This window comes from Myotis brandtii, unplaced genomic scaffold (assembly GCF_000412655.1).
Source record: "Myotis brandtii unplaced genomic scaffold, ASM41265v1 scaffold79, whole genome shotgun sequence".
NCBI classification, from domain to species: domain Eukaryota; kingdom Metazoa; phylum Chordata; class Mammalia; order Chiroptera; family Vespertilionidae; genus Myotis; species Myotis brandtii.
In genome coordinates, this window is record NW_005371173.1 from 7848044 (window position 1) to 7865195 (window position 17152).

General features: G+C 40.8%; 1 protein-coding gene across 2 annotated transcripts in view; it reads left to right on the plus strand.

The window, feature by feature from the left end:
• The window catches only part of RHBDD1 (rhomboid domain containing 1), an 82180-nt gene that overhangs the window by 18537 nt on the left and 46491 nt on the right, over positions 1–17152 (plus strand). For both annotated transcript variants that reach the window (XM_005883502.2, XM_014531145.1), the window contains exon 4: positions 15542–15630. In XM_005883502.2, the coding sequence (XP_005883564.1) occupies positions 15542–15630 (89 nt within the window). The remainder of the gene's footprint in view (positions 1–15541; positions 15631–17152) is intronic.

The window sequence follows — 17152 nt, forward strand, 5'->3', positions numbered from 1 at the left end:
GGACCAAATGAAACAATAAAGCTTTTTGCAGCAAATAAATAAAAATAAATAAAATAATATGAATGGTAAGAACACTCCATATCTAACCCTTGGGCTATGGCAAACTCTTAAATGCTTTTTATAATATAGCAAGAAAGTTTAAAAGGAAATAGTTTAAGCCCTCAACTTAAGAGGCTGGAGAAGTAACAAAAGATTAGAGGAAGTGGAATTGATACTGATAAAAACAAAATTTAATAAACTTAAAAAGAAAAAAAATGATAGAATTGATCCTTGAAGAACCATATCTTTGAAAAGGCAAATAAAGTAGGAAGCTTGTGGCAAATTGAATTACGATTATTACAAGGGAAACTTGAAGCAGTAGATATTAAAAAGAAGATGTAAACATAGAAATACGGCAACCTACATCAACTTCTAGAAGGTTGTAAAAGAGGGTATCTTTTTCTGTTTTAAGAGAGAACCATTTGTGAGTGTGAGTGAGTGTGTGTGTGTGTGTATGTTAAAACTTGGATTAATTTATTAAAATCAAATTTTCTTTTTAAAAGAAAATATGGACATTTTGTGATCCAAACAATATTTATGTATTTTTTAAAAGTCTTTTATATTTCCCTGATGTATTCCAACTGCTGCATCACTATTGCATCAGAAGTTATAGAGTTTATCTCTCGGGTTTTTTGTGTTTCATTTTTTTTATTTTTTTACATTCAATATTATTTTGTATTAGTATCAGGAGTGCAGCATTCACTCAGTTCCTACCTGGAGAACACTGTTATAGTGTCAGTTTGTGGAGGACTTATGACCCTGTAACTTTTGAGTGGTAACTTAAGTGTAACTGGCATTATGCAGATTTTTGATGAACTGGTTAACTGTACTTTGAGGGTGGTATGAATCCACTGGATGATATATTCCAAGTTCTCTTAACTCTGAACAAAGGGTCATGCTTCCTATTCCTCACGAGTGATCCTGTGACATGTGAGGCACCAGTGGGTAAAAATACTCGCGGGCTTGCTAATGAAAGACAGTGCATACAGAGCCTGCCTTTCTAGCACATATTTTTATAGATGTTGAAAATGCTGTTGTCAAACAGTATTTTAAAAGCTGTCAGGTGTGTGTGTGTGTTTTAAAATGAGTTTTAAATAATTCAGTACTAAGCAGGCAGCAGAAAAGTGACTTTATAAACCTGCTGTGCTCTTTTGTACTGAATATACAAGTCGAGTCTATGAATTAAAAATGAACACTATTCCGATCCATCTTTTTACTAATAACCAGTGTAGTGGTGATGAAATTCTGTTACTAATGTTTTCTTTTTGCATTTTCCCATTAGAGAATTGTCTTGAAGTCATTTCAACATAGATGCTACACGTGCACTTATGGTGAAATTGGTTTCTGGTATCAAGACCTGTCTGGTTTATCTAACTTGATGGCTGACTCCTGGCAGCCTCCTTCCCTTTTCTTCCCTCCCATGTGCAGCTGAATGAGAAGTGAGGACAGGGTGGGCATGGGAGATAGTTCACTTCGAATGAGTGTTCGAGACCTCGGAACTTGCCCATCCAGTCCATAGTGAGTTGGTGAGCAGCACTGTGGAATAATAAGAGTCTCCATCCTAATACAAAACTCTGATTCATAGATTATTATGAGTCTTGGCCAAATTTCTCATTGACTCATTACTTGAGACTCTCATTTTTCTCCTGATCTTATTTCCGGTTTCTTAAGGAGTGACAGAGGAAAATGTATGTATGTGCCACGGCTAAGTGGAATGCATAGCACTGTATACAGTTCTTCTTCCTGCCAATAAAGAGTGGTGGTTTTTCTGAAGGTAGAAAAAAATTTTCTTCATCGCCATCATCATCTTTATGACTATTACTGGGTTTTGTTTTCCTCAGTCAGTGTCTTACACTAGCAATAGTGGTATTAGTCATGTTGTACATTTATCAAATCTCTAATCTGAGACTCTCAGAGTTAGGCATTAGTAGCTTTCATGGCAAAAGACTTACGGTGTGTTTGCAGGGTTTGGGGAATGACTGAGGTCACAGCCACAGTAATTGGAGGATTATAGTTAGACAGACACAGGGAGGGTGAAAACACTTGTCTTGGCACATTAGGTTGACAGCTTTTTGCATTGTAGCACTCATTTTAAATATTTCCCTTAAGAAATGGTAAAGGCTCATTTAAAATTCATAAATTCCACTCTGGTGTCCCTCTGTATACACTGAAGGTGAATGCTATCAGTGGTCTGAGTGTGCTGGTTGTGCGCTGTACACACATTGTTTGTAATGGCATTGCAAATACTGTAGAGCTGACCCATTCTGCATAGTCCATCTGAGAAGACTCAGCAGAGTTGGTGTTGCTCACCTGGGTGGTGGCCTGCCCAGCTAATGAGAGCGGTATTCCATATGCGCTCCATATTCTCCAAGTTCCTCCTCAGAGATTTTCATTTTTAATGATGACTTCAGGTGCCTTTTTTGATCTGAATTTTGTAGACTTTTGCATTTTAGTTTCAATTGACTTTTCTTAAGGTTCACCAAAGACTCTATAGTAAAACGAGGATTGAATGAGACAAGGGCAGCTAAAAATCTTAGAAAACAGTAAAGGAGATTAAAACCATGTAGTGAAACAAATCTTTTAGTAGATTTGAAGAAGCCACATATTGTTTTTTGAAAAATTTTGTTGAGGAATACAAATTAGAAATCAGAGTAGATTATTTCATTATTTGGAAGTGTTTTGTGGGTCCAAACATGATCCATTGTGTTGTTAGACTGTGTTACATGAGCAATTATATTGCTCCTAGTCACTTTTAGAATCTTGTTCTCATATTCCTCATTTGCAGATTATATATCCTAATTCTACCTTCCCCGATGTACAGATGCTGAGCGAAGGCAGGGTAGTGTATCCATCAGTGAGGGAGTACTAGGGATGATGTATTCCCATGTTCTCCTAGATTTCCATTTCATAATCCTAGCCCTTGGTTTTCTTTCTCTAAGTCTCAGTTCTTTATCTGTAAAATGGGGCCAATAATAGTACCCATTTCATGGGCTTGTTGGGAGGATTAAAAAGTTAACACAAGGAAAGTCCAGAAATCGGTGATGGGCTTATTGGAAGAGCTACCAACATTTTAGTACTCCTGAGTTGTCCTCTGTGAGTACAAGAAGAATGGCTGATAAAGCCCAAGCCAGTGAGCATGTCAAAGTCCTTCAGAACCATCTCCTTGGACGTATTTGCTGACAACTTACTGAATAAAGTATCTATGGATTTAAAACCCACTTTAATAGAGAAAGTAAATGAATACTTAAAAGTAGCATTTCTCAGTTTTAAAATCTAAGATACTTGGACTTCTACTCACATTTTGTTTAATATCTGTATCAGGCATTATATGGAACACTCACAATAATATTTTTATTGTCTCCCACACATGAGGAATAGAGCTGTATCTACTACATGGGTATAGGTTTTGGAAATTAACTCAATGATCTGAACACTGGGTTGATATTTCTTCAGTGTGGTAACATTTGAACCCTCAAGTTTTCCATCCCACCTGGAGATGAAATAGTGCACAACAGAATTCTCCTCAAGACTTAGAGATCTGTTAATTCCATATGCCTCTGTCATCTTTAGATATCTGAGTCAAGATTCTTTTGCTTACAATGGAAAGAAACCCCATTTAAACCTATTTAATCAAAGAAAAGGATCACTATTGGCTTATATCATTAAAATTTTCAGTGGTGCATTTCAGGGTTCCAAAGACTTCTCATGTGGGATTTAGAGACTCAAACAATGTCATCAGGATTCTGTCTCTATATCCTGGCTCTATTTTTTTTCCTGTGTTGACTTCATATTAGTCATCTATTGCTATGTGACAAATTATATCAAATGTCATGTCTTAAAACTACACATACTTATGATCTCATGGTATTTGTGGGTCAGGATGTTGGGCACAGTTGACCTGGGTCTCTGTCTTCAGGCTTTCTCAACAAAGATTACAACAAAAGTGTTAGGCAGCACTGAGGTTTCATCTGAAAGCTTGCCTGGGGAAGGACATGCTGCCAAGCTTCTGTGGTTTTGAAAGAACTCAGTTCTTGGCGGGTTATTTGACTGAGAGCCTTGCTGTCAGCTGTCAGGCCTCTTGAATCTCTCCATATAGCAACTCACAATATAGAAGCTTCCTTCATCAGAGCCAGTGAGGAAGAGTTCACTAGCAAGACAGAAATTATAGTTTTATGAAACATAATTGTGGAAGTGGCATGCTGTATTCTAGTGGTTAGAAGCAAATCACAGGTTCCGACCAGGCTCAGGGAGAAAGGATTAGGAAGAGCGTGAATACCAGGGATCAGGGGTAATCAGGGCCCTTCTTAGAATCTGTCCACTACAGCTTCATTCTCAGGAACATTCTTTACACCTGGTGACAGAGTGGACCAGCATCTCCTATCTTGCATCATCCCAAGGAGAGCAAATCTAGAGAAAATGGAGTTATTTCCGCAGCATCCTTATATGTATCTGTACCCTATCAGTTGGGATTCTTGGTTGAAAATAGTAGAAATGAACTTTGGCAAGCTTAAACACAAAGGATTTACTGGAAGGGTATTGGGTTGCTTTAAAAATTGCTGAGAATACTGAAGTAGTACTGGGCTGGAAAACCTGTGAGAGCTGGACGCACATTTGTTACCACTGCCTCTTAGGGCTCCCATCACTAGATTCTAAAGATTAAATGCACGGTGTACCCCATTGGCCAAGTGCAGGTCCTGTGCCTGTGCCCCAGCTGCCATTGGGCCTCCATTGGCGATGGGACTGTTTCTTTGAAGGTGACAGTGCTGAAATGAGTCCATATGGGTCTCGTGGCTTCGGTAGGGTTACTTTTGTTCACAGATGTTCAGCCTAGCAGGTTGCATTGCATGAACAGATTCTGCTCTATTGGGCAGTTTTCAGAACTGTGTAGCTGGTGATTCTGTGCCCTTGTTTAACATGAACTATGCCTTCCAGGCATATCAACAAAGCTGCTGCAGAAGCAGCATGTGATGTCAATGCAGGCCCAGGTCTGAGTCATATCATAGGTGGGGCATTCATAGTCAGAAGTTTGATTCAGACCAGATTTAACCACAAGTAGAACTTAATTTTTCTGAAACTACAGGCTAACTTTATGATCCAGATTTGTTTCCCAGTCTTTGTGTTGGATCTGGGGATTCAGGGATTACCCTAACTCTTTACTATTCTCATCTTTGGCCATGTGTATATGACTTTCTTGGATATGAGACACACTAGCTGAAGTATCAGGTTTTTATAGGTCCAAAGAACTTGTAAATCTTTTGAAGTAAGTTCATGTGTTTCCTTGCATGAGTTTTCAAAGCTATACTTACTCTCTTGCAGCATTACAGTAGAATATATTAAGACCAATTTACCAAGAAGGGAAACAGATGTCCCTTCTGTTGGGTAATTTGTAGGGTGAAGAGTGTTGCCTACACTCAAAAATGTTTTTTCTTATTGGCCTACTATGGCAGCTAAAATCTCGCCATTAGATTTGAACTTTGGCTTAAGATCAATCAACACATTAAAATCTATTGGGGAATTAAAAACAATAAAACAAACAGAAAAATAACCAACCAAACAAAACAATGCCAGGGTCTGTCTCATCCCAGAACAATATTTGCAGAATTTCTGGGAGTAGAATCCAAGGAACTGTAATTTTAAAAACTTCTTTACAAGATTTTAATCACAGCCAGCGTGGAGAACCAGTGGGTCAAGACTACAGTCTGGCAAAGGGCAGCCAGTTCATTCATGTTATTATGGGTACAGGGCAAGTTTAGAATTCATTTGCATAGTTCACAGTTGAGACTGTTCCCTGCTGTCCTTTCTTCCTTGTGTATCCTTATAATGAGCTCCCATTCATCAAGGTCACCTAAGCCAGGCTTAAGTGACTGCAACCTCAGAGAGCCCAGTTATCCAGAGATTTTCAGGTATGACATTGCTTCTGTAAATGTCTTTAAAGGCTAAGCATAGGAACATCTATTTGCTTCATAGCACCAGCGCTTGTTAAAATCAGGCTATAAACAATCCAACTTCTCTTTCATTTTACATTTACTTTTTGGAGGTGATATGCAAATAGTCATTCATGTGGTATCCAGAAATACTTTCGTCTATAGTAATAGCAGATGGCGGAGCGTTCTTCACGTGCCAAGTTGCATTTATTCTACCACAGTGCAATGTGGAAGTGATCACGGCTTCTTTCAAATATTCCAACTCCCCATGTGCATCTCAGTTGTGGTGGGAAGTTTTCTTGCATATCAGTTCAAGATGTTGTAGATTTACTTGGAATTTGTGGAATTTGTGCATAGTGTAGTCACATGAGAAATAGTTTTAAAAGAAATATTCTTGAGGCCTAATGATTAAAGGTCATCAATTCAACAAACATTCACTGTGGTTTCTCCACTGGGATAGGTGGCTTGGTCTCCAGGAAGGACTTTGGAAAAATGGCAGGGTTGTTTTTAGTTATAATGATTAATGATAGTGGGGGGGAGGGTGCTACTGGCATTTGGTGAGCAAGGGACAGAGGTACCAGCTGTCCTACAGTGTGCAAGACAGTCCCTATACCAAGAATGGTCCTGCACATACACCCTCCCCACACACCCCAGTCTGTTGAAAGGACATTTATGTAGGCAAAAGTGCTGTTTATGATTATCCGAGCCTAAAACCTAGTTGTGTTTTTCATATGCACACAAAGATTTTCTGTTTTTGGCATGGATTTAATTTACAGTGACTTTTCCAGGAAAATGGTAAATTGATCTGTAAATGCAACTTAAGGGAGAATTTGACTTTACTTTATTTGGAGTCAAAAGTTACTTACCCTCCATAAAATCATGTTGCCGATGGAGCCCTGCAGATGGTGTTTGAGTCACGGAAAGCCCATCTCTGTCCACCTGCATTTGTTATTCTCGCCTTCATGCAGATTACAGGCATAGCAGCAGGCGGAGGGCCACATCACAGCCTTCTGCTGGTGCTGTGCCTGAGCATTTATAACTCATAGTACTTTCTTATGTTACTCCTACAATGTTGAGCTGAGATTGTACATGTGGATGCATCTGTGTTTTTAAAAGTATGTGTGTAGGTGTCTTAGTTATTCCATTTCAAGAAGGTAGAGAAAGCATTACAAGATATTTGGGTTTAAGGAGGCCTTGGGATGATTGAGTTGAGGCCACTAGATTAAGCAGTGGGGTGATAGCAGACAAATCAGCAAATGAGGATGGAGCCGAATGTTGAGAGGAACACAAGATACCACAGGAGCCAAGGAGCAGCCCCGCCCGTCTGCAGGGCAAGCAGGGCCCAGGGTGATCAGGAGGGCTGTTTGGCTAGGGCTTAGTGGGTGATGTGGAGAGCAGAGGGCTTGGTGCATACAAAGTCATGAAGGGTGGACACATGGCTTTTGTGGATGGCTCAAACTTGGGGTGGCATAGCGCTGGGGGCTGGCAGTAGAGAGAAGGTTAAAGAGGCAGGCAGAGGGGCTTGATGGGTATAACAAGCCTCGCTTGTATTTTATTCTGGAAACACTGGCGAGTTACCCAAAGGCATATGGATTGGTATCAGGCTTTCTTGTTAGAGCACAGGCTTGTTTGTCCCAGTGTTGGCTGGAGCAGGGCAAGGTTGACCAAGCCAGAAAGAAGCCTGGCTAAGGCGTTGGAAGTGATGAGAGCTCGTGAAGCTCACATCGACAGACCCAGCATTCAGTCCTGGGCAGTCTAAGTCCAGGTACTGTGCTCTCAACCACTTTCCTAGATAGTCCCAAGGGCTGGGGTGGGAGCCGGGTGGTGCAGAGCAGGTGAGAGTCATGGCAAGTGGAATTCAGTCAATAGTGAATATGGAAGGTATGGGAAAGGGAACTCCAGGATGTGTCTAGTGAGGAAAAGAACACAGGCCTCACCCACAGTGTTGTGCTGAGTCTTTAACATCTGTGCCCCCATTAAGCATATGTGTGGGGAGATTCTTGTTCATTTGTGTACCATTCGCTTACCTGTGTTTTCATTTAATTTGACACAACCTTTCATCTTGTTTTGAAGGAGATTTGAATAACACAGATTCTAAAGAAACTTGGTAAATACCACAGAACTAGTGATTATGATTTTCATCTGAGTGCTATTTAAAAACACGTGCACGTGCCACATGAGGGAAAGTGTCCTTAACAATTTACCCAACAACAACGGAAATACTTAGATTTCTCCACCACATTGGTGAGAGAAAGTCTGTTCTTTACATGAGAGCCTTTCTCAGTTGCTGTTCTGATAGAAAAAATAATATAATGAAATTCCTTAAACACTATTACAAGAAGTTTGAAAAATAGAAGGGGGGATGTTACCCCCCATATTATCTGTTACTGTGTTTATGTATTTCTTTTAAATCTTGTTTTTCAATATATATATATTTGTGTGTGTATAATGTGTTCTACATTATAGGTAGACAGATAGATAGACCATTTTAGTTAAATTGTATACAAATATTCTAGGAGTCAAGTGAAATATGGGAGGCATATTTTGAACCATTCTTCCTCTGAGTTTCCAAGTTGGTATCCAGCTACCTACTGACTACTCTATCAGATATCTCTAGTTGTGTTGCAGGCATCTCAAAGTGAATACACCAAAACTGAGCTCTTGAATATCTTCCCACCAAGTAGGTGGTTCCATCATCCCTACCGTTGCATGAGTCAGAAGCCTGCTTCTCCCTTTCCCTCCTCCACAATGAATCCATCAGCAAGTCCTTTTATCTCTGCCAACAAAATAGATACCAAGCCACTCTCACCACCTCTGTTGCCACCACTGTCTTCTAAGCTGCCATCAGTCTTCACCTGGACTTCATGGAATTGAGAGCCAAGGAATTGAGGCATCACCTTTGATCTAGCAAGTTCTTTTGTAAAGGGGCTTCTACCTTTGCAGTATCCTTGTTTTTGTCTAGATTGTGTTTGTCTGGGACTTAAGTAAATGTCAGTGGTTAGCTCCCAGCCCAATGCCTGAGGTTGGTGCCATGTTCAGTAAATCAACATGGATAGTAGAGGTTGCATTGCCAATGTAGCTACCTTTGGGCAAATATAATATTGGTAAAGAGAAAGGACATATAGACCAAGTCTCTCCCAAATTGCCTTTGCCAAAGACATGTGCTACCATGGTGGTTGAAGAAAGCATCAAGGGTAGAAAACAGTTTAAGAGCAGTTTATCTAGGAAAGAAGCAATCCTATTGAGATCTTCCCCAATGGCATTAATGTTCACTGACCTGAAAAGTTCTCACCACCTCTTGGTGCTGTAACGTCGAAGACCCAGAACTCCTGATCAGCTCAATCCCCCGCTGGTAGTAACTGCTTTTACAGGAGGAAATGGTGAAATGTACAATACAATAGGCCACCTCTAGCTGACTGCGTCTTACCTCACCTGTTCTCTTCCCTTGTCCAACACTGTGTCTCCATCAAGTTGCATCCTTAATGAGGTCATTCAGTACACACTGGGAGATTATGTCTTAGGGTAATACATTTTCTGCTCCCTGAGCTATGCCTGAGAGGGCAGCCTCTTCAACTGTGGAAAGAATTTGCCATTTAACAGAGGAGGACCTTTATAGCCTGTCACAGCTTTCAGTCATAGCTTTAGCTTTTGATCCTTTAACAGTAGCATGGGAACATTTTGCATAATCACTTAGCTCAGCCTTACAAATTGCCTCTCAGAGGAGTGAGGATCACTTTATGCTGGCATAATAGGAAAGAACACTGTGTGTTAGTGTTAATATCTGCATACAATTTGCATAACTGAAACCCACACTATCTTTTTTTTCCAGCTTTGAGATATAATCGACATATCTTAATCTTAGTTTTGTTCCCAAATTACCCTTTTCCCCATCACTATCCTTTAGAAGTAGTGTATAGCAACATAGATTAGATTTTAACTTTCTTTTTTTTTTTTTGCCATAAACACATAGTGAACCCCTCCGATTAGATTTTAACTTTCCTTTTTTTTTTTTTTTTGCCATAAACACATAGTGAACCCCTCTCTGTGTCAGAAAGTGTGTGACTGCTGCATAGCTAGAAAGACACAAGTAATGGCTTTCCATAGTTTTTCAGAAGTGGAGGAGGACATGAGACCTCAGATAGAAAAAGCACAGCAAATGTCAAGGAGGGGAAATGAAATGAACCGACAACTGGAATGATTGTGGTGTAATGACAGTGTATCCAAAATAAAGAGAACATCTTAAAAGCTGAGAGAAACGACAAATAAATTGCCTACAGAAGAAAGGCTGGTTGGCATTTCTCAGCAGCACCAGTAGAGCCTGTACTTATTATCAAAATAGGAAACAGAAATAAAGACCTTTTTGGACGTACAAAGACCAGCAGAGTTTTCAACCCTTGGCCTCTAACTGAAAGAATGACTGAAAGTGGGATTCTAGCAAAAAGGGAAGTGAACTCAGAAGTAGGTTACACCATTCCAGAGCAATGGCACAACAAAGAAACTGGACATGTTAATAAACTTAAATAATCTAAATAAATGGCTGCCTCTGTGTTCGGATTTGAGTACAAATGGAATGTTTTTCCAATTGAGTATATAACTACTTAGACTTGGTGCTTAATGTGAAATTCTTCTGTCTGGAATGATTATTTTCACTTCAGGGTATTTAACCAGAGGTCCATGGATAGAATTCAAGCCATCTGTGAACTTCTTAAAATTATTTTGTGTCTGGGAAGTTTTTCTGCAGACAGGATTCATAGCTTTCATCGGCATTTAAAGAGGCTCAGAACCTGAATAAGTTTAAGAACGACTGGGTTGTCCTGGCCGGTTTGCTCAGTGGTTAGAGCATCATCCCTCAGACCAATGGGTCTGGGTTCAATTCCTGGTCAAGGGCCACGTGTGCAGGAGGCAACCGATTGATGTGTCTCTCTCACATTGATGTTTTTCTCTCTCTCTCTTTCCCCTCTCCCTCCCTTGCACTCTCTCTAAAAATCAATGAAAAAAAATATCCTTGGGTGAGGATTAACTAAAAAAAGAACTACTGGATTAAGGTATTGTCCCCTAATAAATGAAATTATATCAATAGTCACTCTGAAGTTGAGATTTGATTACCTAAATTTGAATAGTGGATATGTCCAATATTTGTGGAACTATTGAGGCCCTGGATAAATTACTTTTCTTCTCATTGTGGTTTGTCTGTGCAGTGCACAATCTGTGTGGCTATACAAAGCGGTGATGTATCTGGCCCTTATGCTTGTATCTCACCACCACAGTCAGTATTTGATTATAGCTGTTATGATTTTCTAGAGGGAGTTACTATTGAGCTATCAAAAGAAATGCAGCTCTTCTAAGTGACCGATTTTAGGGATAATAATAGGTTTGGTGCTATTGTTTTGTTGAGCACATGTTTTGTGTCATACATTGTTTAAGGGGAGGGGGTTAGTTCAATTATTACCTCTCCCAGTGAAATTTTATACTAATACAGCTATGGAGACCATGTGTAACTTGGGATTTTGTAATGCAATTGTAATGTATGTTAGATATGTGCCTTCTGTGTGTAATTTTAATTCCACTCCTCCACCCGTTCAGTAGTTATTTATTGAGTGTTAGTGTCAGGCTGTTTACTGCGTCAGGTGTGGTCACGAATATAAAGTTGAATATGGTGGTACTGTCCCTGAGGAATTACTCTGACTTAGGATAGAGGGTGGCAGAATATAACCAAATCTTCAGTCTTGGCCCAGGACCTAGTAAGGTCTAAAGGAAGCTGTTTCTAAGAGCAGGGTTTTCCCTGCCTGTCCCTTAAGGTGTCATCCTCCAGGCAGAACCTAGAACAGAGTTGAGCCCACATCTTCAGGAAGGCTGCTGTGAACACACAGGTTTCCTCAGACATCTCAAACATCAAAATGTCTGTTTTGCATGTATACTTATGATCATAAGAACACAATCTGTTTCTAAAGCTGTTACATTTGAAGGTAGATCCCAGCCACTGATTAGAGGACGCAGATAGCTTCTTCCCCAGGGCCTCCTTGTACCTCCACAGCACGGCCAGGGGCAAGGATGAAGTGCCCTGATCCCAGTGCTGCTGGGAGAAGATAGTCCCCGGTCCCATTTCCATCTTCTCTCTGCTGGTCCATTTCCTCTCCCAGGACAAGGGTAAAAGGTATCTCATAGAGGGCAAAGGGAGCTCCTTTGTCAGGTGGTTACCAGTGGCATGGAGAAAGTTAATATACTTCTTGAAATTAGCATATGCTTCCTTTTTTCATTGGTGGGATCCTCCCCCTTTTATGTGTAATATCAAGATATTCTCAGTTTTGATTGAATAAGATCATATTCTCTTCATACTTTTATTTTTTTAAAAAAAGAATACTTTTTACTAGTATAGAGCTGAAAATGTTATCAGTTGAGAGCTTTCCACATCCCCACCTGTTGCCAGTGGAAGTGGGCTTCTTGCAATGTCACAAGAAAAGGAATTTTCTGAGGCTCACAGGGAGAATGAGTGGCATTTATTTGCATGGAAGTAAACCCTGAGTTTCCAAGGTCTCCTCTTCCTCTGTCCCTCCATGGGAGAAGGCCAGCTGTGTCTTTAGCAGAGCTAGGATAAGAGCCAATGCCCAGAGTTTCCTTCTGTGCCGGAGCACAGTCCAGTCCTGTATCAGGTTAGCTTAGTTTGTGTTCCCAGCTATAGTCCATTGCATGGGGGTCGTCATGGTCGTGGGTCATGTGACTTCTAGGGCCACATGGCTATGGAGGAAACACAAGCGAATGCATGGAAGCAGGAGCAAAGCCAGAGGAACAAGAGAGCCAAGAGAGAGAGAATTCCTTTGTCTGTGGATTATTATGTATTCCCAAATTTCACAGGCTTGCATTGGCTCCACCCCCTTAGCCAATGATCTTTGTTTTCAGGTTAGACTGACAGGCACCTTCCCTATGTCACCCCGACTTTACTGTGCATACCTCCATCTTCCCATTGTTGGACCCCTTCCCCCAGTGATCTTCAGGAAGCGGATCTGGGCAAAGTTGCAGCTTCCTGGTGAAGCTGCCCAGATGGCCCTGCTTATAATGTCTGGCCTCCCTTTTGCTTTTCTATTATTAATAACTAGCTAATTACAATGGTAACAGCATGAAATACGGACAGCTAGAGTTTTGAGAAGGGACTTTTGTGACAAATGCTGAATATTGGAGGATAATGCAATATGGTCTCTGGCCTGTCAGCCTCCCTTTCCAAGTTATTCGCAATTATATTAGGACAATTAGATTACAGCTAAAACTTCTACAAACCCATGTAGAGAGATGAAGAATTCATTGAACTGTATTGTACTCTAAATTGTAAATGAAATTCAAGATTGATTGTTTGATAGGTTGGGGTTTTAAAATGAAATTTTCTTCCATGTTATTTTTAGAGCTATTTGATTCACCATAAAGATTGGTTTAGAAAGTTTCAAAAATATTGATGTTATTTTATTCTTTTCAGTTAAATTGAGGTTACTATTTTAAAAATTGATTCTGGACCTTTTTTTTTCTTGTATCCCTCAATCTACCACTTCCTTTGCTATTCTTAGAACTAGTTGGAGTGTATTATTTAGCCTAAAAGTAGCATAAAATAAGCTCTATTTTATTTTATTTTTTGGAAAAGCTAAAGAGAAGCACAGTTCATGCTATTCTTCTTTGGAAATGGGAAACCAAGTGTCTGATCTCGTATTTTTATTATCAGGTTACACATCCTAGGAGGTAGGTACCTATATTTGATGAAAATAATAGCTCTCCTGAAGGAATTCTTGTGTGTGCAGTGTGTGTACACGTGTGTGTGTGCACACGTGCACATGTGCTCATGGCTTTCAGTGTGTGTGTGGCATATGCAGGGGTTGGGCAATGGCGTGATTGAATTGGCTAATGGGGACGAGCCCCAGTGCCATCCTGTCTACAGAAGGCTTCCTTTCCTCTTTTCTCTGCCTGTTCTTTTCCCTGGGAGCCCACAAGTCTTTCACTAGCCCTGAGACAATGGAAATTTCTTGTTGCTGCCTTGCCTATACCCCAGGGCCCCTTTCCTCTGTCAGTTGCTGCTGTGGTAGGCGGCATGTGGTTTTGATTCTAGGTCTTGTGTGTGAACCTCAGCCTCGTCACTGCCATGGCTCAGTGAGCCCTCTAAGTTGCAGATCTAGTGTTTTTAACTTGCCTACTGGTGGTCTTGATGAAACCATCTTGGGACACTCAAGCCATTCATTCAACACATACTGGAGTGTCTGTCCTGTGCCAAGCACTGTCCTCGGTGTGTGTGATAGGTATGTGAAAATCACAAAAATCATGCTGCTCCTGGAGTTTACATTGGCTCCTTGGTAACTTGCAGGTGCCCCTCTTCTGGAGCGAGGGGCCATTTCCCCAAACCAGGGAAATGTATTCACCTACTTGACCTTTTTTGGTTGTTGGGTTTCTTTTACCTCCCAGTTTAGCATACAGATGAATAAGCCTGCCCTCAGGGGGTTTGTAAGAGAGAGAGACAGACAGGAAGGCATGTAAATCCCTTAGCTCCCCAGAAGGCTGGATCTGTTCTATAGGAAGGAAGGCGGTGAGAGGAAAGAGCCAGTCTCCAGCTGGGGCCTGGGTTATGACAGGGGTGCAGTTTGGCTTAGCCTTGTGGTCCCTGGTCAGCGCTTGGAGGGTCTAGGTGTGGGTGGAGGGATGGATTTAATGGACAGTGAAGGTGGAGGGAAGAGATAGGATGGGCAAGGCCCAGTGTTGGAGGGCTGTGACTGTAGGCTGCAGAGAAGTCTGAGTTTCACCAAGAGGCATGGGCATGACTTGCCCTCTGTTTCAGAAGGGCCACTGATGGTGGTGTGTGGGATGCGGTACGAGCAAGAGCTGGAGGCAGGGAGACCTGCTGGCCAGTTCTCTTTCATTTATTCTTCTATTTGTTCACACATAGTTAGCTGGGGCTTGCCTTGACTTCATATGTATAAGTGATTGTCAGTGTTAGATGCTATCTTAAGAAGAACAGAGCCAATTTAATGCACTAACTCATCTTTCAAGCTTAAAGTTTACATTTATGTGTCTTCGCTGAGCAACATATGAAGATGACAGAGGGAGGCGACTTTGGGGTGGGCGTGTGAACATCTCCATCTCATCCATCGAGTGTCTCTTGCTCTCGGCTTCACTGGTCAGTGATGTATAAAAACACAGCTCTCTGCAAACACAGGTAGATACCGCCTTCACCATGCTGCATGATTTAAGAGTTAATTCAGAGAAAACGATTGTCATTTACATTTTGTGATAAGAACCTCAGAGAAAAACTGGAAGAAATCTAGTGGGTTGTCTTGACAAAATGCTTCCACTGCCCTGAACGAGCCAGCCCACTTCTCTTGGTCAGGGAGGGAGATTGAATCTTAAACATGCGGTGGTGGTTATTCATGCCCTCCCCACTCCCTTTAAGGTAGGAAATGTTCTTTGGACTGAGTGCCGTGCTGCTCAGCATAAAAGACGTGGTGTGGAACAAAGCCTGTGACTAATTGACACGCTCTGGGCTAGCGAGAAGGCGGGCTGCCTGTAATCGGGCAGAGTGCACACTCATAGAGGGTCTCCTTCTCCCCTAGGACCTCCTTCGCCGGGCATCTGGCCGGGATCCTCGTTGGACTCATGTACATTCACGGGCCTCTGAAGAAAATCATGGAAACATGTGCAGGTACAGAGCAAAACGTCTTCGGCATGACACGTTGGAAGGTCATCTTAATTTTAATAGGGACGGAAGCAACCCCAAGTTACCCTGTGGGTCTGCTTAGGAATTCCCAATAGTCTCTTCTTAAAACAAGAAGTATAGGAGCTGGTACAGCTCCTCACACCGCTCCAGAAAGGCTGCAAACCCTAATGCTAAACCTAATGCTTCCTGTGGACAGAGTGGTTTATATATATACCCTCAATGTTAATGCTACTCACAGAAAACCACGGTTTTCTTGAAAATGTAGAGAACGAATGTAGGTTTAAAGTGATGCATTATTCTACAATATTCCATGATTTCATATATGTGCAAGGCAAAGTTGACAAAGAAAAATCTGTACTGAAGTACAAAGAATTCAGAGTGACCACTAGGTCCTTGGAGAGAGAGAGACATATTCATGCAGGGCCAAACCAGGGCTGTTATTGCTTAAAGCGTGGCTCCTGCTTTAACAATTTTTTTTTCTTTTTGTTTCCTTCAAATTGATGCTCAATGAACAAACTTTATTTTATTTAGAAATATATGAATTCTTTTAGGCCTCAATTTAAAATCTACATTGGTTATGACTTTTAAGGACACTATTTTGCAAACACTTCTTTAAAGGCCTTATGAGTTCCAATATTTCATCTTTTATTCATGGGAAATCTTCGGAGACTATTTTACCTTTTCTTGAACCGCAAATAATTTGTTTTCACAGTTTGTGGCGATGGCTGGTGTTCTTGAGAATCATATAATATTCATGGTATTAGAGAGCTTTCTGGGCCTCGCACTGTTGCCTCTATTAGCAGGTTGTGTTCGCTCTGGATGATTTTTACAGGCTGTATTGCATCTAAGCAGATGCATCTAAGCATTTTCCTATATTTGCTCATGACTATGTTTCCAGTGTATGTGCTTGGAGGAGGCAGTGGGAGCTTCATTAAAAGTTCACTTTTATTATATTTTTTGATGCAATTTAATAATGGAAATCTAGTAATGAGCTTTGTTGCCCAAATACTGTCAATACAGATAAAAGAAAAAAATTTATTCTCAGGAGTTTAATGTTTTGTTTCATTTTTCTATGTGTGTCTGAAGATTCCGTGGTTAGTAATGCTTTTTGCACACATTACAAAATGTAGGCAAGTATTTTGTATGTAAAGACGATTTCCCCCGCAATCATAATAGATAGATAGAGACATAGACATCTCAAATATGTATGATATACACTGAATGGCCAGATTATTATGACCACCTGACGTTTGTAGGCAAATTAGCTATAATTTTGTGCTGAAGTTGCTAGAGGGCCAGACCATTATAAATAGGGAAGCAGGTTGTTTACCACGACAGTAGAAGTGATTTTTTTCTGAAGATATGGGTAAACAACGCGATTTAACAGCCTTTGAACGTGGGATGATTGTTGGTGCTCGGAGCCATGGAACGAGTATCAGCAAAACAGCCAAAGGCCCGTTTGAACATCTTTGCTGTCTGCAGTTACCAAGATAAAACGTCTCCAATT